At 34.2% G+C, this 24,136-nt stretch overlaps 2 protein-coding genes across 2 annotated transcripts in view; one reads left to right on the top strand and one right to left on the bottom strand.

The window, feature by feature from the left end:
- The window catches only part of LOC117243487 (breast cancer type 1 susceptibility protein homolog), a 38,931-nt gene extending 19,133 nt beyond the window's left edge, over nucleotides 1-19,798 (top strand). The window contains exon 7 of the mRNA XM_033511014.1: nucleotides 19,519-19,798. Within this exon, the coding sequence (XP_033366905.1) occupies nucleotides 19,519-19,580 (62 nt within the window). The 3' untranslated portion in view covers nucleotides 19,581-19,798. The remainder of the gene's footprint in view (nucleotides 1-19,518) is intronic.
- LOC117243488 (glycine-rich cell wall structural protein 1.0-like) overlaps nucleotides 1-24,136 on the bottom strand; it is an 88,253-nt gene that overhangs the window by 27,773 nt on the left and 36,344 nt on the right. The gene's annotated exons all lie outside the window — the stretch shown is intronic.

Raw genomic sequence — 24,136 nt, 5'->3', positions numbered from 1 at the left:
CTCTATTGACATCATCTTCGTCCCTCATTTCATAACTCGTGACTATGTAAGTTTAATACTAAATTAACTTTACGTAAATACGTTAGCAAAATCAGTGATATAATTAATATTTGTACGAGGAGTTTCTATAAGAATATGCAAATTTTATTTCGTATTTTATATCAGTGAATTCAAAGACAACAGTTAATTTTTAGTCATAACTTGACCTCTAATCATCAATAACTTGGAAACTATAAGCAGTCAAACATACAAATCTTCGTATATCTTATGAGAAAGCCATTTTTATTCAAATGAAACATATAACGTCGTGTAACATTCATTTCTTAACTGTAATAGGTCATTGTTACTAATAACTGAAAGATATGCATTGTAATTCCATTTCCGAGTTTAATTTCCTTCTATTATTATCAAATTTCTAAGTAAAAAGAGATTTAATCACCGAGAAGTGTTCTAAAGTTGGGATATAGAAGTTTCTGATATTGTAGCTGACATATTGTAAATAGCTTAACGGTCCATATTCGAAAGAATGAATTGCTAGAATCCGAAAAAATTGTATTTTCAAGTCCAATATATAGTTGAAAAATAGACTTGTAGAAAATTGAGAGGAGATTCGTATCATGGAAGAATCAAGTCACGTAGAAGGTATCCCAGAATGAGATCATACATACACCACAAACTTTATCTACGATAGAAGGCTATAAATATACGTACAAGTTGACCATACATACCAACATACTATCGTAATATTCCTGAAGACTATATCCAATCTTATAACTTTTGTTCGTCGTTTCTTTTCACGTCATTCGTCCTTCTCCTCTAGATTTCATAACCAAGCATTATTTGTATCAGTAATTATTAGCGTATTAATAATAGTAAGTATTAGTAATAATAGACAATAAGCATTAAATTTATAATTTTAAGTTTCACACTACAATCTTATTTTGTATTACGAATTATCTTCTATTTATTGTAATAAATAATAGATCACTCCTGGATAACTAACTTTTTCTCCTATGATTAAAATATAAAAACATCCAACATCCACACATCTAACTTCTTTTTACACCCTACAAAAATTACACGATAATAACTACAGTATTTTCTCCAATAACAAAGATTATATGATAAAAGCTATAGACTTCTCTTAAATGCCTTAATGATTCTTTAAATTACGATTAAGATACCGAAACGTCCAAATTCTACGCGTGTTTCTTACAATTCTCTCTTACACAAACCACAGCTTCTTATATGACACAACGATAGCTGCAATTTTCTCCGATAATAAATATTCTCCCCGAAACATCGTAATAAGCCTTTCAACGATTAAAACATCAATCGACGATCGGAACCTCACACTTATAATTTCCTTTTCTATGCTACAACCGCGCTTTCACCTGTGGCCAGGTTCCTTCGACGACAACAGTCGAGTGATATGCTTCAACGAGTGGACGGATCGGTCTGACGCGCGACGTGCCAATTCTACTTGATCGACGCGTGTCACAATGCGGTCATTTGGGGATGGAAAATGGTCGCGCACTTAATTTGATCGCAATCAGCAGAATGAAACGATAATCAGGAATTAATGGCAGACGAAATACCGCACGACCAGGCCAGTTAAACCGCGTTAAAACATAGCAACGACCGGGCTATCGAAGCGGAGAAAATACGCTTGCGTATGCGAATGGGAAACGGGAGCAATTAACTGCCGAGTGCGAAATCGTGTAAGCGATTCTTGAATAAATAACCAGCTGAGGCTTCGAGGCCAGCAGATCCTAAGGGGGTGCGTTCGGGGAAAATAAGGGATTCGTTCTGAATAGCGAATTGAATGAAATGAATCTTTTAATCTGATGGCTGACTAGCGAGACTGTGTCTTTGGAATTAACACGTGTAGTGTCGCTTAATGACTTTGGCGATCGTATCTGTCTTTGCACAGAACGTACGGGCAAACGTTGAAGATTGACGAATACGTTTACCTTAAAGCTACGGTATAGTGAGTAATAATAAAAAGTTAAAAAAATTGCTATTTGTGTATGTATGTGAAATACTAATATTAGTAACTTTTTTATTGCACATTTTTTATCAACTCGATAATAATCGTGTATTCTGAATATTACGTCTATTCGTCGCTTTATTGAACTTAATTATCAAGTAATTATAGTAAATGGTAAAACTGATTAAGAATTTAACTGCATCATGTCTTTCTCAGAAAACCATTAAATACTATGTTTCTATTATTAATAACCAATAAGAAAGAAACGTCCTTCTCGCAGACTAATAGGTGTTTTAATATATCCCTTATTTTAGTATATTTTTTATAACCTTATTTCCACTTTTTTAATAATGTTGCATCGCACAACGTTTCGTTACTTTACTGTTAATGGCGTTAAGAGCAAGAGACATGCTAGCGATAAGACTTTCGAGCAGAAATGTGAAATTGAAATTATGGTAGAAAAGAATGAAAGTGTGTAAGTGTCCTGTAAATATCCAAAGTCTCTACAGTCACCCAAAAATCCTCAGAAGGGAAGAAGAAACTGGTAGAAATAAAATAAGTGGCTTACTGAGATTGTTAAATCAATTTTGTGCTGATTTATATTATAGTTTTACAATCGTTCACTCTTCGACATAGTTATACTGTTCGTCACCTACCAACACGTTCGTCTGACTTACGGCTATCAGTCCTTGTGTCCGAGAAATCGGTTGTAAATTACTATTGAACGAGATTACGGTTAACAGAGACCCATTCTGCTCATCATGGCGTCGAGTCTCCTCGTTTCGTGGAACAGGTCGTGTTTCCTTTCAACGGATTACAATTACGTGTGCTGAATCGGAAAGACTGAAGCTGGTCGTTCGTGCACTTTCTTTCTCGTTGTGCTAACGACTGTGTAATAGTTTCGAAATAGATGGCTGGAATTCGAGAAACGACTATGAACAAAAAATGTAGTTTTTGAGGGAGAAGTAGTTAGATAGTGCGATAACGAGGATAGAGAGATGATTTGTGACGCGAAGATCATTTCGGATGAATCATTGAGTGATCAATGACGTCGATATTTAATAGAGTTATATTAATGATGATATAGGATGAGTTATTGTACTGTAGGAATTTTGTTTATAACTATTTGAATCTGTTTGGAGCTCGGAAACAAACTTCCACTTTTGTCGGTTTTCTAATTTCGCTATATTATAATTATACACGTAATTGATCATTTCTCAAGAAACAAATGGCTTAAATTAAAAAAACAATGTTCCTAACTTTATTCTGTACTTTTCATTTTATTGTGTGTTTTCAAACATTTTCAAAACGTTGGTCGTCGTAATAATTCCATCGGTTTTCACATAACTTTCAACGACTTGAAATAAATTGTTCAATTTATCAGTTATATTTCTGAAAGACCCACGTCTCTGAAACGAACAGGTTGTTTCCGTTTTCGTTTATGTCATAATAAAATCCACTTTGTTTAATCACGAATTGACATTAAAATCAGAAAATCAACAACAATGTGCTTGTCGTGTTTCTCTCCTGTGATCTCCATTTGTCAACAATGGCACGATAACTGAAAATTCGTTATTCGCAAATTATACGATCGTTTGTACTGCGACCGAAAGTTGGAAACCAGTTTAGGAGTCTTCATAATTCAATCCAGAGCGTTAATTATAAGCTTACCAGCTGGCTATGAGCGCCGTGTTACGGTTAATCCCATTAACCTTGATTACCATAAACGTTATTTTCAGTACGATTTTCAAGGTATTAGATATCGTTGATAAACGCAAATGATCAATTTCGTTTGGTACTTCTCCGACGATAAACAAGCATTAGAGCAATTAGTATGTTCGCGTTAGCACGTTGAACACAATTTTATCTCGAAGAGCGTTATCAAAGCGACGAAAGATAATTGTTGCGTGACATTATCGTACGTATATGATAAAATATCAGAATATAATATCTTCGTTTTGAAATAAAATTTACATCCAGTGATACGTGAAAGTATTCGAATAATCACAAAAATCTCTTGCGAATATATCGTAATGCGCGTTACACGAAATTTCAAATTTTAAAATTTCATTAGCGCTAAGAAAAATTCCATACATGTACGCAAAATGAAAATTATGTTCACTACGTGTCGTCAAAATACAGATAGTGATCTGATAAATATTTCATCCTAATATTCAGCGTATTTGTACTTTATCATTGTACTTTTCATGAACAAAGTACTTAAAAATTCGAAAACAGGATATGTGGAAGCGTACAAACACGAGGAATGGGAATAGCAGTGTTAACAATACTCGAGCATCGACCATATTATCTACCATACATATGGAACAATATTTCAGAACACAGAAAATTGATAAAAGAAAAATTCAATCCAGCGTCGCAAACGAGCTTTACTTTGCCAAAAAACACTTGTGAAAGCCTGAAAGAGACCAAAACATTCGAAAACATTTGTTTAGAAAGAAAAAATATCACTATTTTTTCACTATATTTTTTTCTCTTCTTCTATTTTCCATCCATCATTCTATGTGTTCGCCACTCGAACAGTTGTCCAACGAGTGATCTTTGACATAACGTCGCTGGCGCGTGTCACGTTTAACGGGATCGATTTTAAGCACCGTGAACCGTGCTTGCTCTGATGCTTGTTCTATTAGCGCGATTCAATTAATTTAGAGCAATGCACCGCAGCACACGCTTCGTGGAAAAATCGTGCGACGAAATTGGAAAACAGAAATTGGAACGGAAGCCACGTACGCGCCGAGTCTAACGTTTATACGCCTCTTCGTTCTACATGCACATGCTCTCGCGATATAATCTTCGTGAAGCTAGAATCGCGACATATGTGAGAAGCGTTATTACACATTTTGAAAATAAGCAGATCTTGTCTGTCGAGTCAAGTTTCCTTTCCTCAAGCTGTGTCTTCCGCGTCTTACCGTAAGTATGTTGTTTCGTTTTTAGGCTTTAATTGGCGAATTAAGACCTTGTTACATGCTGTTGAGTGTTAAATTTTCTAACAGTGTCTCGTCTTAGTCAATCGAGAATCTTGAAATATTGGAAAATTGTTTTTCTTCTACGTAACTTATATAGTTCGTATTGTTTATTCGTTCGTTTCATAACATTCTTAACTTCTTTTAAATATTTCACTGTTTCAAGAAATATACAGGGACATGGGTTTTGCATGATTTTACATGTAAATAGACACTAATATTTCTGACAATTTTCTTGAAATTAAATATCACATATTTTACGCGAGTCAAGAAAGCATATTATTTCTATTTGTACATCGATTCAGGAAGTTCTTATCTTCATGAAAAATGTCCAATTTTAGGTCAAATTATACGTATGGATAGGGATTAGCTGGTAGAAATATTTATAATGCAATAACGTAATATATAAATTGTTTGGAGCCATTTTAGTTTGGCTATGAAAGAGGTCCCATATGGAGGACTAGACGAGAGCCACGTATAAACCCCTACAACCCTTTCGTTACAGTAGAAACAGTCGATATTACACCACCATTAAACAGCAAGCCATAAGTGTGCATTAACTATGTGGACGGTAAATACGTAATACAATAACAGTACGCTAGAAGTATACATTAACCACGTGGACAGTGTATAGCTACTCCATAAGCGTAAAATAATTACCATACTTTCATTTCATATATGATAATATTATTCGCATAATAATATCAGTATTAATATATAATTTAATAATATCATTTATTTTTGTATTTTATTTATCGTGATCAAACTGAAGATGTTTATGCAAATTCGTATTTTTGTAGGTATAATTAAAAAGATGGAACTTTATATGTAGTAAATTAGTTCTATCTACTAAACATTATAAAGAATACCGTAGCGTGGATATTTTATGTATTTTTTGCGTATTATGCACTGTGTAAGTTTTTGCTTTAAATTTCCTATAAACTTCGCAGCCTGGTTGATATATATCGTGAATGATTAAAAAATTTGTAAAATATTATTTTCCCTCCGCTATGAAGTTTGTAAATATAAATTATAGATATTGTTATAAATATCGATATACTTTCACGGTAAGACTTTTTCTTTAATTAAACGAAACATACAGCTTTCGAATACAACGACATTTCTCGGACAGTTTTAATGATCGAAGGATATTCTTTCTATTGTTTTTAATAAAATTACACGCTACCTGCCGATACTTAAACAGCTATTGTCATCGAATTTACCGTAATAATTTCATTTAATTGAAATATTATAGTTAACTCACTGTGTCAAGAAACTGGGTTATCCAAAAATAATAAATAACATATTATTGTTTTTAATAAAATTACACGCTACCTGCCGATATTTAAACAGCTATTGCCATCGAATTTACCGTAATAATTTCATTTAATTGAAATATTATAGTTAACTCGCTGTGTCAAGAAACTGGGTTATCCAAAAATAATAAATAACATATTATTGTTTTTAATAAAATTACACGCTACCTGCCGATATTTAAACAGCTATTGCCATCGAATTTACCGTAATAATTTCATTTAATTGAAATATTATAGTTAACTCACTGTGTCAAGAAACTGGGTTATCCAAAAATAATAAATAACATATTCTTGATTAAAAGCGTTATCGAACATTCATATCACGTTTATACAATTTCTACGCATTACTTCCACTTCCTGATTCTTAATGATGGAATCAAAAATAACGCGAAATATACGGTTGAATAATAAATCGAGCACGTACGTTTCGTAGTAAGAGGAACGTTTCGCTCGAAAAGGAACTTAAAAAGATATCGAATGGCTTCGTAAACAGTTTGCTATCTGTTATCGGAAAGAAGATGAAACCTGCGAATCGCGAGTGGAAAATAAATTCCAAAGGAACGACTCATCCGCTGCGAAATTATAAAAATAACTGAAGACCTTTAAAAACGACAGGAAGCGAATTAGGGGGAATGAAAGGTTAATGTGACGGTTATTCATCGCGAGTAATCTCGTTAGAGGCATTACAAAGTGAACTTTGGATTTCATTTTCGCGAATATTATTTCTGTCCAGGAATCAACCCACATTCTCGTGACGAACAGCCTACGGTGTGCATCTGGTAAAAAAGAAAATTAGTCTTTTATGAGACTTATAATCTCATTTCGTTGCAAATAATCGCGTTTTATAGAGTTTCGCTACAGATATTCCTGATCATTGTCTGGGTAGAGACAAATTTCGAGAAGAGAAAGGTGCTTGTAGAATTTAGTTTGATAGATTCAGATTCATTCACACTTTTATTACTGCGGAGCTGACGAGAAAATGCTTTTATTACACGGGGTATATAGTTCGAACTGTAAGCATTTTTCTGGATAATAACAAACAAATATCGGTAGATTTAAAATCATTAACGAGATAATAAAAATATAGAGATATTATCATAAAATACAAGAATAGGATAAGGTCGAAGTAAATGAATAAATTAAACGACTGGAAATAAAGGATACTGGAATAAATAAATTGATACAAGTATTAAATAAATGGAAGACAGCAAAGTACGAAGAATAAGAAGAAAAGGGATGAAGAACTTTAATCTTTGTTCCACGTGAGACTACTATAAAATTCTCAGTCCAGAGAAAATCAAATTCTACGTTGTCTACTAATCCACATATGTCGCTCATCTCATTTAATTAAGAATAACTTCATTAGATATAGGTTAGGTTTGGCAAAGCCATCCTAAAATTAACAAACACTTGCGGGCTTCGTGCGAAAGCGTTTACCCAAGCTTAGATTAAACTCAAACCACTTTACCTTCATTTAATGAAGAAGCACGACCTCCTTGAAAAGAACCAATTTTTTCCTTCAAAATAAACATCGAAGAGTTTTCATCAGAATACAACAAAAAGAAAAAAAATTGAAAAAAAACTATTAAACATCTGCAACCACTCGTCCAACTAACTCTAAAACCAAAGCCTGGCTTCATCACAGAATGAAGGAACTATATCCATTGGGACAAGTTTATTCGTGGTAACATGGCGTACGTCGCGTTGTTTCGCTTAATTGGCGGAAGGACCGGAAAGAAAATGAAAAAGCACGCAACGCGGTGAAAAAAGCTCGTCGAGATGAACAATACGTAATAAACAGTAAAACGAGAGTTTCGTTATTACAGACGTGCCCCTCGGCCTTCGACAGTTTTTCTACTTTGAATCGATTTGAATCGGAAGGTTTTTACCAGCTGCCTGTTTCACGTTCTCGCGGATCCTCTCACCGAGTTCTGATTTTAAAGATTCACGCGCCACCAGATGGAAAATACAGGATTTTTGTCTGTGTCGAAGGTGTTTCTGTTGATCGACATCGTCAACTTTCTTCATTCATTCGATGTCTTGTTTAGGATTTCTTCGTGACGCTACATGAAATGGAGTTTTGTTTCACGAAATAGAATTTTTATTTGAACTTGATTTATGTGGAATTTTTGGGCGGATCGAGGTGATTTCAGTAAAGTAATTTTATAAAGTAGCAGAATTTTTATCGACTGTTCTGTCCTGCCAGAAAATTAATTGGTTAAAAACCTAGCGATTTCTCAATTTCATTAACCACAAGTATTGTTGCTTAGAAGACGACGCAGGAAAACTCTATATATAAACATCATTCTTTAAAATTCATATTGGGATTTAGGATTATTTAGACAACCTTATTTCAACAAATAAACTCATGGAAGTGAGTTATAGATTTGTCGAGAAATCGAACGCTGATTACATATTTATGAACGCCGACTATATTTCTAGACACTGAAATTGAAGGATCCACAAAGATGAAGTGAATCAGTTTGGCTTCTGAGTGGCTTAAATGTACGCAACATTTCGGACAATTTTCTTCTACAATGATCCACCACTACACTTCATTCTCGTAATAGTTGTCTTCAAAATTTCAAGGTAACGATCCCGACACATCTATCCAAGCATTTTTGTTTCACAAAATCTCCTATCTTCGTCAACCATCGGCAAAACCATCGAATAAGGAACAAAGAAGGGAAGAATTACTAAAAAGCGATGGAAGCTTCTCCAGAGCTTTGTGTTTTTTCCATCGAACGCTTCAGACCCTTGCTCTGCTCGTAGCTCGCATCGCTCGAGAAACATTTACCCCGGGTCTGTTTGGACGGTCGACGAGACACGAGGTCTCAAGCCTTGAAGAAGAACGCTTGACACGAATACGGGAAATGAGATGGAAATATGATTTGTAGCTGTCGCCTTGCGGGGTTTATTAGAAGCGAACAGAGAGAAACGTTCGACCGACATCCTCTTCAATTACGTCGTTTCAACTCGGCAAAGAGAAATCACATTAATGTTCGGCAAACAACTGGTCCGCGGACGCGAGTCTTCCAGTCGAATAGTTTGCCAGCCTTTGATATGCTAATTTCCTCGAGATTCTTCTATCCTGGCTGAAGAGCCAATGTCTTTTTCCTTCGTTGCTGTGTTTTCTTTCTGGTGCTAAGTCTGTCCTTATTTAAATCTGATTATAGATGGACTTATACTACTTGGACGATGATTGAATCAGTTCGAGTATTTGGTTCATCGAAGAGATGATTTCCGAAGAGGTTTCTAAGGTCAAATTTTGCTTGTGTTGTCTGTTCGATTGTAACTTTAAGAGCGCGTTACGTAGAAATCATGGAAGTTTCTATAATACTCGACTTATACTACTTGAATGATGATTGAGTTACTCGTACTACTTGCATGTAATGTAAACTACTTGGAAAAAATTGTAAGCTACCGAAATAATGTCTCTGTGACTTGTTCAAAATCTAATTTATTTACGTTCTCCGTACAATCGTGATTGGAAGTGTGTACTAATTAAAAATTGTAGAAATTATCATAATGTTTGACTTGTACCACTTGAATGATAATCGACTACTTGGTTGAATGGAGTGATATTTCTGCGACTTCATTGAAATCAAATTTATCTGCATTCTTCGTACAATTACGGTTTCAAGTGTACTATATCGATATTACAGATATGATCATAATGCTTGACTTATACTACTTGGATGATAATTGAGTTATTTGTATTATTTCATTCAATGTAGAGTGACAGTTTCTGCGACACTTTAACGTAGATTTATTTTGTCTGTTTCATCGATCATACTTTGAGATGTGTATTATTTAGAAATCGTGAAAATGCCCACAGTAATATGACAATTAAAAATGTATAACATAATTTGTATTTTAGTCACGTGAAAGTTTTTTTTTGGAAGGGAAGATATCAATTGTTTTGACTAAAATGTAATTAGTCTGCGATATAATACTCTTTGTTACTCGTGTTTATTTCTCACCAATCTGACGATTCGTTCATTACATCGCTGTTGACTTCTTCATTTTTGTCATTAAAATATTTTTCCAGTGTCTCTAAAATCCGATTTAGAATAACGAACGTTTTTCCTATCATAAAGTTTCATAACGATTTAAACGAGTTACCAGTCTATCCAAGAAAAATCATGAAAAGTATCTCGACACGAAATATACAAGTACGAATTTCATAATTTATATAAGTACAAGTTTTCATTGTACTTATATGTGTGTAATAAAACTTTCCGCTGGTGCGCCAGTACGACAAAGTTATAGTAAGGTTACGAGTTTGATAAATCTTCCATTTCGACTACTTGTACGCCGTACGAAGTCGTGGTTATGCTACTTGCGTTATTAAATTTTCACTTAGGCTTCTTACATGGACGAAGTCGTGGTTGTTCTACTTGCATCATTAAACCGTCTCCTGTACTATTTGTCTGACAAACGTCATAGATGCGTCACTAAAAGAAAATCATTGTGTCTCTTTTATTAATAAAAATTCCTGCAGAGAAAGAAAGGAGAGAGATAGAAAATACGTTCTACTACTTGTGATACAAAAATCGTGATTGTACTATATAGACTGTTAAACTTTCAGTTAGACTTTTTGCACCGTTAAAGTTGTGGTACTGTCAGCTGTACTACTTGTCTGACAAGTGTTACAAATATACCACTGCGAAAAAGTCATTACCACGTTTCTCTTATTAATTAGAACATTTTTCTTAAGCATTTACAATAAGCATTTCATTCGTCATATTTTGTATTAGAAATTTTCAGTTTTATTATTTTTGCGACGATCGTGATTGTATTACTGTTTCGTACGGTTATACTACTGATCTGAGGAATATACGAATATATATATGCAATATAAATTCTAAAATTTTGTGTATGTACTACATCCACGAATCAACAGTTTTAAAGCGTTATCGAAAAGCTTAGAAATGAAAAAGATACTCGTTAACCATCTGCACCTGCTTAATTGATACCAACAAAAAGCATTAAGGTGGTTACAAAAAAGCAACGCCAATTTCACCGTTTGCAGAGAATCTTCTATTTTTACCATTTATACCTTCCACTACCCCTCCAATCTTTTTCCTCCTCCGAGCTTTTCCTATTTCTTTCTACACATTAATCATCCTACTTTTACTATAGAGTGTTCACCTGCTTGTCAAGATTAACACAATTACTTGTCTGTCTTTTGCTACCCCTTTTCGGTCTTGGCAAATTTCTAAACAAATAATTAAATTTCATAATTTGTCCAGTCCATATGAACGTAATAAATATCGTTTTCGATTGGTATATTGAAATAACCGATTGTTCAATCAAAATATATATATTTAATATATATATTATAATAGCCAGTCATTCAGTTTCTACGAACCTAACCAAAACCTAACCAACCTACAATAAAGACAACGAGTTAATCAGTAAAGACAACTTATCAATTCGAGCCAAAAACAAATAAAATAAGATATCAGAATAAAAGACTAGATAAAATAATAAAAAACATACAATAATTTAATAAAATAATATATATTAATGAAAAGAATAAAAGGCTAAATAAAGGCTAAGAGGGCTATTTAATAGCATTGAGTAGCCCTCCATTGAGCTCGCTAATGAAATTGGCTGCCTCTGAAATACCGAACAGCGAACGCTGCTCGCACCATCACCCTCCATATTCAATACACATACCCATATACTTGATCCCATGGAACACCGTGATATGCTTTCCAAGTAGAGGATAAACTGGCACTCAAAACTTTTTCCCTCGATCCAGAGGTAATCATTGCTCGTGTTTCTCGACGACTCGTCAGACGGACGCGATAACAGCAACGAAACGGCGAGATCAGAGCGTGAGCATCGACTCTAGGGGTAGGTAGGCCTGTCTTTAGAGCATCGAGGCAGCGTGTGCCACGGTTGCAGTGGCAAGAGACGTTAGAGGGAGATAAGAGAAGAAAGAGAGAATACAGAGAGGCCGAGAAAGAGGGAGAGACAATGGAATAGAAGGGAGAATGCCAGGGAGGCTTTTTCCGCGAGCTTCAAGTGGGCTGCAGTTAAAAATCCGCAGCAAATTAACAGACGGAAAGCTGGCTATTGTTAATTTTGCCAGAGGCTGTAGGAAGTCGGTAACCGGTCGGACGATAAAGGGACAAAGGGCGTGGAAGGCTGGGGTGCGTTTCGCGGTGAATGGAGGGTTGAACGAAAATCGACCGGCGGAAGGAACCGTGTAAACCGAGGAAAAATTAGGGAGCGTCGGATGGTGGGAAAGCGAAGAACAAATAGATGCTCGAGAGATCGCTACGGGGATGAATGAATGGATGGAAACGACAAACGGGGTGAGATGAATAGGGATAATAGCGAAAATGGCGAAGTCTTCCTCTATCGTTGATGTTTCCTTAGTATCTTTTTGGAAAACTTTGTCCTCGTTATCGGTTAAAGAAATGCGGCTACTCAATGGGTTTACTTATATTTTCGAGGTGTTTCAGGATTGTTGGAAAGGATTGAAAAAGGATTTACATCGAGTTTTAGAAGTTGTTGAGTGGTGTTTAGTTAGTTTTATTTTTGTCCAGTATAATAAGGGGAATAAGATAGTTTTAATGTTAGTTAGTTTTGTCTTATTTAATGGTTGTAAGATGTTTAGAGTAATAGCGGAAATAAGGTGATTTTAATGAAGGAATTACATTGATTTTTTATTTTTCTGTATACAAATTTCTGTATACAAATATTTGGAAATAATGTAACATGATACGTAACGTTATTTTTGTGACGTTTTTATAATTAGAAAATAATATATTTCGTTAAAAATCCTACGCAGATTCACATTCTACTCAAACGATGGAGTACTACGTATCTGTTCCAACATCCGTTTATTGCTAACGAATCTTGCACGGTTTTTATTATCGAGATTAAACAACACGACGCTACGAGCTTCGTGGTTCGTTTGCCGTGCAACCGCAAACTGCCGGCGCAAACACATTGACCGCTATAGTGTTTATCCGTGTGCTCGGAGTTTAGTTAAGTCCAGCTGACTTAAATGTTCGACAAATACGAATGACAAACGTATTCACAGCGAATATTCGACGAAAAATTCGAAAGAACGATTCTTCGAAATTTTTAATCATTTTTATCTCCTCTAGTAATTACTGTGAAAAATGCCTGTTGTTTTATTTATGTTACTTATATAACAAATTATTGTAAAAGGAGGATTATTAATTATTTAATAGAGAATATATATCTCTTCTATATCCTAAACAATATTTTGATCTATAGAAATTTGTTAAAAAATCCGGAGGAAATTTTTTGAATTTCTACCGAAAAGAATTCTTCGTGATGTACAACAATAAAAATTCGTTTCTTCAAATACCAGAGGAAATTCCACGAGAGTGGAAATGATTATAAATTTAAGAGGAATGATTCTTTCTTTAACTACAGTGAAGTTTCTTAATTCCAGAGAAAACTCTCGAAAGCGTAACAACAAAGAATTCTTTCAAGCTGCAGCAAGGAACATCCCTCTTTTTTTCACAATCCTGCTTTCTAAGTTTATTAGAGAGCTTCTTTACTTTCTTAAATCCGCATAAAGATCCATCACAGAGTTCAGACAAAATCATGCAAATGTTAAGAAAAGGAGAATTCTTAAACATCCAGAGAAATCCAAAGATTCTTTTTGCAAAGTCTAACACGATTCTCTAAGCTCGGAGCAAAGTTCGTTAAAGAGCGGAGAAGAAATTCTCGAAAGTCGAGCACAGAAGAATTCTTAAAGATTCATTCTCTAAGCTGAAGAGAGTTCTTTTTGTTTCTTAAATGTCTCATCACGCAAGATACAGAACGATCCAAAACTGAGGTCATGTTTTTAAATGTGCTTCTAAAGCGAACGAACAGACACGAAGCAAAATTCTACATTTTATTACACGTTTACATTTCTCTAGGTTTTCATATACTAAATTCTACAAAAGTTAAAAAGATTGAAAATAAAAGTTAGAGAAGTTAAAGGTGACAGAAATTGAAGTGAAAATATCTTTTTAATTAATTGTTTCCAGAGTTAAAAGTTAGAAGTTATATTCAGACATAGGTATCTTACTATATTTTTACAATATTCTTGTTACATCACATCTTAATTAGCGCAATTAATACAAAATCGATTAATCGCAATTTTAACTCCTCTTTCGCGTCAAATTATTCGAATTCAGTTACAAAGAAGATTCCACTTCCTCTTATTCTCCGGAACGAAAAATCATACGAAGATCATCGTCCATATGTGTCATTAAAAATATCGAAAAAGCCGTGATTGGCTAACTAATAATTTCCTAAGATGAAATAAAGTAGAAAAATGAAAATAAAATGTTATTACCTTGGGAAAAGACCACGTACGTAATTCGAAACAAATTTGAATTATAATTTAAAATTGACATAGTAAAATAATCGTTCTAATTTGGCGCCGAAAATGTTTCGTAGCCCCATCCTTTCACTTTTTCAAAGATAACAGAATACAAATTTTTATCTAACATTCAAGAATTTGTTCATCTATTCGTAATAGCGTCAAAGGAGGTCGATTTACACAACGATAATAATACAAATAATCATAAACTTCTGAGTACGTGAGTTTTGGAAGAACGTGCAATGTCAAAGGCTCGAACGAAATCTCTTTATATGCTTCACGGTGTCTAGAATCGATGATGAGACCGGATGGTATTATCGAAGTCTTCGCTGCAACGTGACTCGCTATTCTACCATGTGTGCCTCCAGATTTACGTGAGTCGAGTTTCGGATAGGTTCGGTATCATTTCGTCAATTTCCACTGAACAGACACGAAAACTTTATTCTTGCGTCTACACACAGTTACAAGATTGTTTGGGGTATTGTTAAATCAGTAAAATGTTTTCCTTCAAGTCAAATGTTGTTGCTGATAACTGAGTGAATCCAGCGAGATTGTGATTCGACGTGTTCGTTTATTATGATTGGTATGAATTTGAAATATTATTTGATATATCGAGAGGTATAAGTTGTGACGAAAGATAGAAGAAAAATAAATGGGGAGAATTTGTAAGAGGAAAAGGAATTACAATAAATTGTGGTAAAGAGGAACGAAGAACTTGGACGAAAGAAATCGATACAGGAAGTACGAAATTACATAAATTGCTATGAATCAGTAGGTACTATAGTTAAAATTTTTCGTTCTAATGTATATACTTATAGTAAACTATACAAGCAATTGATGCGATTATAAATGAAAAAAGAACGAATTTGCGATAGAATAAATGAAGGTACAAAAGATATTGGACAATTTGAACGGAAGAACGAATAAAATTTCTGCAACTATAAATGATGGAAGACAAAAATGGAATTCTGATAAAAGAAATGGGAAGCATAGGAAATGTGGAGCGATTTCAATAAAAGAAGGAGAACTCGTGGTAGATCGTGACAAAATAAGAACAGAAGCAAGGAATTGGAAAACTTTGGATGTACGAAGAATTTAGATAAAGGGAAGAAGGATTGTGATAAACCGAGGTAAAATAAAAAGCAATGTAGAAAATGTACAATAATTCTGATTAGATTTTGCCTTTAGCTTTTAAGAATACGAATATCTTGGGGAATATTTGAAATAATTTAAACCAAATGTTGTGCATTGTCCACTTTCAATTCTCTCAAAAGCTTCCCTTTCTCTTCCCTCATTTCGTATACTCAACTCTTAAATGCAGCAATAATTCTTTATTAACTATTCCACGCATACATACTTCGTAGGAGTTCATCTTTGCTCACTCTTATTCCCTCTTTCTCTATTCTTCTATCTTTCTTTTCCTTTCTTTTTTTTTTTTTTTTTTTTTAGTTTAAATATTTCTTTCACTTGACATAATAATATTTACAAAAGATTCGAGGTAAACTCAGACGAAATTTTGTGTTCACATGATCTCTCTCAATTACACCAAACACTCTTCTTTCAGAGGTATAACTTCATAGACCACGAGCTCATCATTCCCATATCAATCATTCTGAGCCAAACATTTTTCACTCGCTCTACGGGATCCTACCGCTGCACAATCGTGATCGGAATTCGGGTTTGCGTGTTTGCAGAAATAAGCGATTAGCATCGACTGTGAAGGATTTGAAATAATTGGAAAAAATAGCGATCAGCTATTCAACATTAATTATAGTAATTCTTCGCGATGGATTTCAAAAAATTTAAAATAATTCTGACTGCAATTTTTATCGTATTTGTGCTTTTAGAAGCGAATATTAAAATTCTTTGTGAAAAGTTTAAGATGATCTGGTAGAATTGCGAATAGAATGAATGTAAAGGTTTTTTGTTAGTAGGGAAATTTGACAACATTTTTATTCCAATTTTTCATTTCTTCTTTCGCAATTTTAATATTTCTTTTTCCATTTTACACAATACAATAATCGAAGAACATCTTTTGATAGTTTAATTGCCTTTTTCTGTTACCCCTATCCAAAAGTAATTGCGTTCGTTTCATATTACTTTCGGATATATTTTATAATATTCCATTGGCATAGCGAATATTAAGAAGCGTTCCTACAGATTAGATTTGAAAAGAGCGGTGCAGACGTGAAGGAAATTATACTGAGAAACGGTTACTCGTTTCGCATTCATACGTATTTTAAAATTCATGCATACCAAGCTAGGCGAAAAAAGAGAACTTAATATTGATATAAATCCAAACGCAGTAACGAATATCAAATAGCTGTTACACCGTGTAAAATATAAATACCAACTACTGGTTATATTTAAGTGAAAGATGCTATACGATAATCACGTTCACTTAAAAAATGAAATTATTCATATAGTCTGATAAACCAATAATATTTTATATATATATACAGGGTGGTTGGTAACTGGTGGTACAAACGGAAAGGGGGTGGTTCTACGCGAAAAAAGAAGTCGAAAATATAGAACAAAAAATTTTTTTTTTAGTTTTTTTGTTTAAAATTTTTTTAAATCTACAGTGAGATCCGTTATAACGAGACGTGATAAAGTGCACGCGTACCGAGCGAAAATTCAAAGTCGATTTTCTCGAAAACAAAGCCTCAATCGAATAATTTTTATTCTATATTTTCGACTTCTTTTTTCGCGTAGAATCACCCTCTTTTCGCTTGTACCACCAGTTACCAACCACCCTGTATATATAATTTTAATAATAATCATAATAATGTTATATATATAATTTTTCGTGTGACTAGTAACTAATAACACGACTGAAACCCGAAGAATCAGGAACATGTCATCCAACTGCTATGAAAGTTTAAAGTCTAGAATGCTATAACAATAACGTAGAAAGTAGAAGAATAGTATTATCCTGGTAAATGTAACGTAGAGGACAATAACCATAAAGAATATGTCAGAATTGTGTCAGAATTGATCCAGTCTTCGTCGTTACAGAGATTATTATTTCCTTGAAAATCTATCTTTTCGACAAAAATTCAACCTTCTCCTCTCTTTCGTTTGTCTCGAATTTTGCGATATAATTTCAACTTCAAAACTCGAGCGAAAACATTCCACTGCTTTGATCGTAACGCCACGACTTGAAACACGAAAATAGTACGGTATTTTAATTAATTGAATTTAACATCAAGCTCGTTCAAAGTTAACGGTCTGCCTTCCAATTCTACGTTCTTTTCACCGTTACACAACCGTACGAAGAAATCGAAGAAGTGTAACAAACTTTGAGTTGCGAGCCAACGAATGACCAGAGGCCAGTGGTTTATGCACTTTGCCTTGCAACTGTCTAACTTATTCGTGGCTTGCGACCGCTCGTTTTCCACGTTAAACTTTATTATTTATTTTCCCTACGATCTTTTCAAACAGCTGGCGCCATTGTCGCTGCCAATATGTCGTTATTTTCTCAGCGCAATATCTTCGCAGTGATAAAGAATTAACTTTTTGAAAGTGTCGTTGTTACATTGAAAGTTCTTGTACCGGTTCTTCCTTTTGTTAAATGCGTCAAAACCTTCCTTTTGTCAAAAGCGATTTTCATTTTATAAAACTTATGCTGTTGTTGATCACATTTCTGATAAGATGAAATCGTGTTCTAGCAATATGTTCGAATAGTTTCAATCATTCGAGTAAAGCAACAAAGATCAATTCAAAATCGATGAAAATAAAGTAACTTTTCTAAACGTCCTGTAAATTTACAATCGATTAATGTTCATTTAATATGTTTAACGTAATAATGAACTTTATGAAAATAAATCGTGATTTTATTATCTGTATGATTTACTTGACTTTTACTTGTACTACTGGCATGATAGAAATCACGATTGTATTAGGTAAACTTTTAATCGTACTACTTGTACGAGGATATTCAGTGTTGATGCACTTGCATGATCGAGCTTTGGCCGTGCACCTGTCTGATAAAGCGCGGGCTGTACCACTTGACAAGTTTTAACAGTGTTACTTCTCTGACGTATATTGTCGGATCATGTTATCTACATGTACCACTTGCTGCTATCTATCTTCAACATACTAAGACCTAGATTATCCAAATTAATCATCAGACACGCTATTCGAATAACTTTATATTTCATATAAGAGAAAATCATTTATTTTAAGTTTGTACAATGTTAACATAAAATAGGAACAAAAATTTGTTACTACAAATATAATAATTTACTTCGATGATCTTTTCTCGTTCACCAATTTTTTCTTATAGACGATCATCTCGAAATTTTTCATTAATCGTAGTTTCATTATATTTATTTGATTGTTTTTGCAATTGTACAAAGTTAGGAAATCAAAGTGACGTCACATTCAAAATTATCGGAACACGAATTTCCCTGCACTAGAAGAATATTTGAACACGTGACTAAAAATTAGAAAAAAGGAACATTCAATTTACCGATTATTATTAAAACTTAAAAAATCATCCATACAACTTCCACCGTCAAATATTTATCATATCATCTACGAAAATACTTTCCAATTTCTAGCATACTATTTCTAACCTTCTACCCTGACTACTGAAATTTCAAATTCGAAAATTACAAATCGAACCAAGGCAATAAAACTTAGCCAACCAAAGAACAGTTCGAATTTCCTGGTCGATGGCTCTGTCACGCTCAGCTAAACGAGCATACGCACGCGTGACTTTATAAATCGCTGCAAAGCAGAAGGCTTTGAAAGAATGAAGAGAGACCGCGAGAGAAAGAGTTGGGGTCACATACGACCCTTCCATTGGGAATCGCGTGATCCCTTTGAGCGACGCTCGTGTAATTTCTGTTCCAGGGAAAAAGATTCGTCGAAACGAGTATTCGACAACTAGATTTTCGATCTGCTTGCGATGTTAATGAAGGCACCAGCCGCTTGGCGAGAGCTTCGAATAAGGAGGTTGAAGATAAAAGCTGTGGAGCGATGGAAGGGGAAAGAAAGCAGCTTTCGTTGCTTTCTAATGGATCTTTCGTCTTCTGACAGATTGTTTCTGCGATCGGAGATGTGGATGGAGGGTGTTTTGTCGAGGTTAAGATAATCACGCGAATGGTGGCGGTGCTCTGCATGGAAATATAAATGATGTTCATGATGTCGTTGGTGTAATGATGGAGACAATGGCGAGGACATTTTTTGCCCATTGTTTATGTACATGTACACGTAGATTTTTTACGTATTTTTGGATCTACATGTTGATCTATTTTAAACAATTTTAACGCTCGATTTTATGCGATCTTAATGATCAATTTTAAATAAGTTTAATCTTGATTTTTTCTTCATACACGTACATGATATAATTTATTTTGCAAGAGAAATGAGACATTAAAAATCAAGCAGATTATAAGCAAAGAAATGATCGCGTCGAAGAGATTTTTAATTCGAATGTCTGCTAACATGTGTTGCCTGGTGAATAGTTTAACAATTCTATTTTTTCATTCCTAATTCCTATGCTGTAATATTTCCATTTTATTTATGAAAGACAGACTACAAAATATTTTAGTGCGTGACAACATCATAGAATATTTTCGTGAATTACCTGCACAGGGAATAAAAATAAATTGGATGAGAATTAATTAAACAGATAAATCTAGAAGGGCGTAGGAGGGTACACGTCGTGCAATAGAGTTTGTATCTAACGAAGATCCTGACGAACATCCAGTGAAATTCGACGAGTCGTATTCACTAAGTGTGTGGATTAGTGAAATCCCGGGTGATCGCTGGAAAAATCCAGCGCAACTGGCAGCAAAGTGCTTGGTTACGTTCGACAGATGGTGAATTTCCTTTGACCAAGTAATTCGTACAAGAAAATCCGTGGAATTTTATTGGAAAAGTTAAGACAAGGGTTAATAGGTTCTCTTGATTCATTATTTCTTATCTTCCTTTTATTAGGCTATTAACTTTACTCAATTTTCAATTAAATCAAGTGTAAGATAATATCGAAAAAGATTAAAATCTCCAATTCAGTAACATTTTTCCCCATCTTTTTCCACGTTAAAATAAAATCCTCGATCGTTTTGTGACGGAATGTAGAGGCGGAAGAAATTTTATCCTTTATATAAATTCTGTAAAAATCTACAATCCATAAATTTTATGTACTTTCTATCTACGAGTGACTTCATATTGTGGATACAAATTATACGCGTAAAAACAGGCATATTATATTCTATCGAAGAAAATTAAATTGATATTTCTTTAACAATTTAATTTAGCGAATAAAATATCTCTTTCTGTTTTAAACGTCTCTCATAATTAATCATTCTTCGTATTTTCAATAATCTACTACATGTTCCTAATTTTCTAGGGTTTTAAATTTCCAACTTACGCAATTTGCGACCGTGTCCAAAAATCGAGTTCCAAACATTTTGATAAAGTTTAATTAAAACCTGTCAGTCAACCTGGTAATCCTTGTCCGATCACGCCAAACCTTTTAGACAACAGCATTTAATATCGATCGTCGGAAATGTTACCAAGTTTCCAAACAATTCTTTGCGTTATACCGTACACCTTAATATTCATAATCGGGTAATTTTATTTAATTATTCATGATCGGCTTTTCTGTACTTGATACAAAACCAAAATGACGAATATTTTATGCGTTAACAATTCAGCGCATTATTATAACATAGATTAAGAATTGTTATTCGAGAATTTTTATTTGATTATTCAGCAATACTTTTCTATCCTCTGCAAAAGATCTAAATTGCTAATATTTTATGCTTCTATGCTTTCAGTAACACAATACGTCTGATTGCAAAATGAATTCCATCAATTTTCTTTCATTTTAGTATCAGAATCTACTCGTGTAATTCAACCGAATATCATTAGCGAAATTTTACGAAATACAAGTCAAACGACAGAAACACATCGCAATTTCAATAAATCCTTTTATCTAACAGCAACGATTCTTCAAACTGACAGAGAAGTCTTTATATCTGTTTCTATATATCTAGAAGTCTATTAATCCTATTTATCAATCTATCTGTAACCGATCTATTAATATCGAGATTAACGTGAAAGTCTGCGACTTACAATTTAGAACTTATCAGTTCATTAACGTTATCGTCAATAAATTATTACGCAAAAAGATTCAGATAACCTTGCGTATAATCCATGTAGAGATAAAACAATATAAACAATATAGATAGGTGGCAACAAAATAAATAGAAACAATAGGCGAAGCAGCATATGAAATTGGATTACACTCGGATATTGGCGAGCTCGTCGAACAGTTGTTAGGTGGAAATGGCGAATGCTAAATCGCGACAAGAATAGCGGCAGGTATTAAGGTCGTCGTTCTTAGGAAAGCGTGTTTCACTTTTTGAGACGTCGTCCGTGAAAATGAGATTGCATTTCCGCGCAGTAAACGGCAATTGCCCACCAATGTTTCCACTTCTTTCCCCGTGAAGAAAGAGCCTACATAGAGAGAAAATTGTCCGGCTTTATGGTGACGTCGCGAGTCTTCTTCCCTCCTCCTACGTTCCTCTTACGCTTTCGTTTTTCACTTTTGCTTCCCGTCGTTTTGCCCTCCCTATGTTCTATGCTTCCTTGTTTCACAAATTGTTTTCAAGCATAGCACACTGAAAAACGTCACTGGAAGTATCGTTGAACGTGCTCGTTGATTTCTAATAAAATATTACACTCGTTAAATGCTGGTCGGAAAGTTCGTTCCGATTTTGAACTTCTTGGCCGACGTAAAAACTCATATTGAAAAGTTGCTCACCGGAAAAACCTGCGAGAGAGAGAGAGAGAGAAGTTTTGCAAGGATGGAATATTCAAGTTGTATGCAAAATGGAAAATGGTTGTGGAACAAAATAGCGCCTATATAATTCAATAAATGTATATCGAAACGAATTTTCCGAGCGACCATTTGAACCTTTTCAATCGCTTCAAAAATACGTGCGAATTCAGGCTACTGAGCACACGGTCTTCAAAGTATTAAAGAGTCGCCTAAAAAACGCGAAATTTAATTACAGACATTTTACTTGTAGCGGCACATGAGTCAACGAAAGATTTGAATCGCGAGAGACTCATATTATTGTAGTATCGTGGACGAAAGGCCTAAGAGATATCGGGTGAACCATAAACAATGTCTGTTTGATTTCCCTGGTCGTTAACAATGAGATGTATGTGAACGTAAAATTGACTGAATTACGCTTTATATTATGTCAGTGAATTATGTTTATTTTCTTTTCTTTTTTATATCAAGTATTATGTATTATTAGGTCGTCCGAAAAGTTTCTTTCGTTTCAGAAGGAAATAATGGATGCACATTTTCCGTTTTATATTATTTTATCGAATTACGTACGATCCATTTTGTTCTATCGAAATAAGGATCACAACGTTTGATAGATTAGGTTCCATGTTTGTATAAAGATACATCGTTGTAAAAGACGTATCTGTAAAAGAAAGACACTTTCCGGACGACCTAATATAAAAAGAAATATTTCCAAGCATAGGAAGAATCATTTCTTAACTCTCCATCTACAGGATCGTTTTCAACCAGCACCTTTAGATAATTTTTCACGTTTGCCATATTTTTCGTTCAGATTTAACTTCGCTTAAAGAGACTAAGGTAACAGGCTAAATAAAAATTGTTGGGTGATATTGAAAGATATTTTAAAACAGAAAATACTAAAAGAATCTGCGTGCACTTAAAAGACCCAGTATGCAAATGACGTCAGTAAAAGTAAGGTTGCGGGTGAAAGGTTAAAAATTTAAAAAATTGCTGATATTTTGTCCCTTGATTTGCAACTTGGTACAAAACATAAATTAAAAGTAATAGTCTGTAGTAACATCTAATTACAGAATTTCTAGTAATACTCAGGAATTAGTAATATGAGGAGTAAATAGATAAATAAAGAGTAAATTTTCTGCTGTTTACTCGAAATATAAAGAAATCCTGAAACGTTGGAAAATGTTTCACGATAGATAAATAAAACATGCTGGAAGTCTGGACTGTCCACTCGACCGTAAATCTAATCTACCTCCACACCAACGCCAGCTGGAAGAATATCAAGATTACAAACATTTACGCTGTTAACCCAGCTTTAACAACTTTAATAACTTGCCGACAGAACGTTTTACATTAGACATGTTAATCCGCGGGGAAAATAAATCGGAAAATTTGGCGAATCGTACAAAGGCAACGTCGTTGGATGTTTTTATTTTTTCTAATTTAATATTTCTCGTAATAAATCGTTGATCCAACGTTCGAAGCAACGTGGACGGAAATGCACCGCGAATGACGAATTAAATGCCTGGCCCGCTATTTTGGCAGGGCATTAAATCAGCTTTAGGGCGAAAAACAAATCGAACGTGGATGCGGTTGAACTTTATCGTCGCTGTCCACGACAGGAATTTTCGATAAAAATCTCTAGCTGTCCGCCGTGAATCTCATTTTTCTCTCGCTTCACCAAAA

Source organism: Bombus vosnesenskii, unplaced genomic scaffold (genome assembly GCF_011952255.1).
Source record: "Bombus vosnesenskii isolate JDL3184/JDL3185 unplaced genomic scaffold, Bvos_JDL3184-5_v1.1 scf7180000013266, whole genome shotgun sequence".
NCBI lineage: Eukaryota > Metazoa > Arthropoda > Insecta > Hymenoptera > Apidae > Bombus > Bombus vosnesenskii.
Note: the sequence above shows the minus strand (reverse complement) of the source record. Positions and strands in the feature narration are given on the sequence as shown.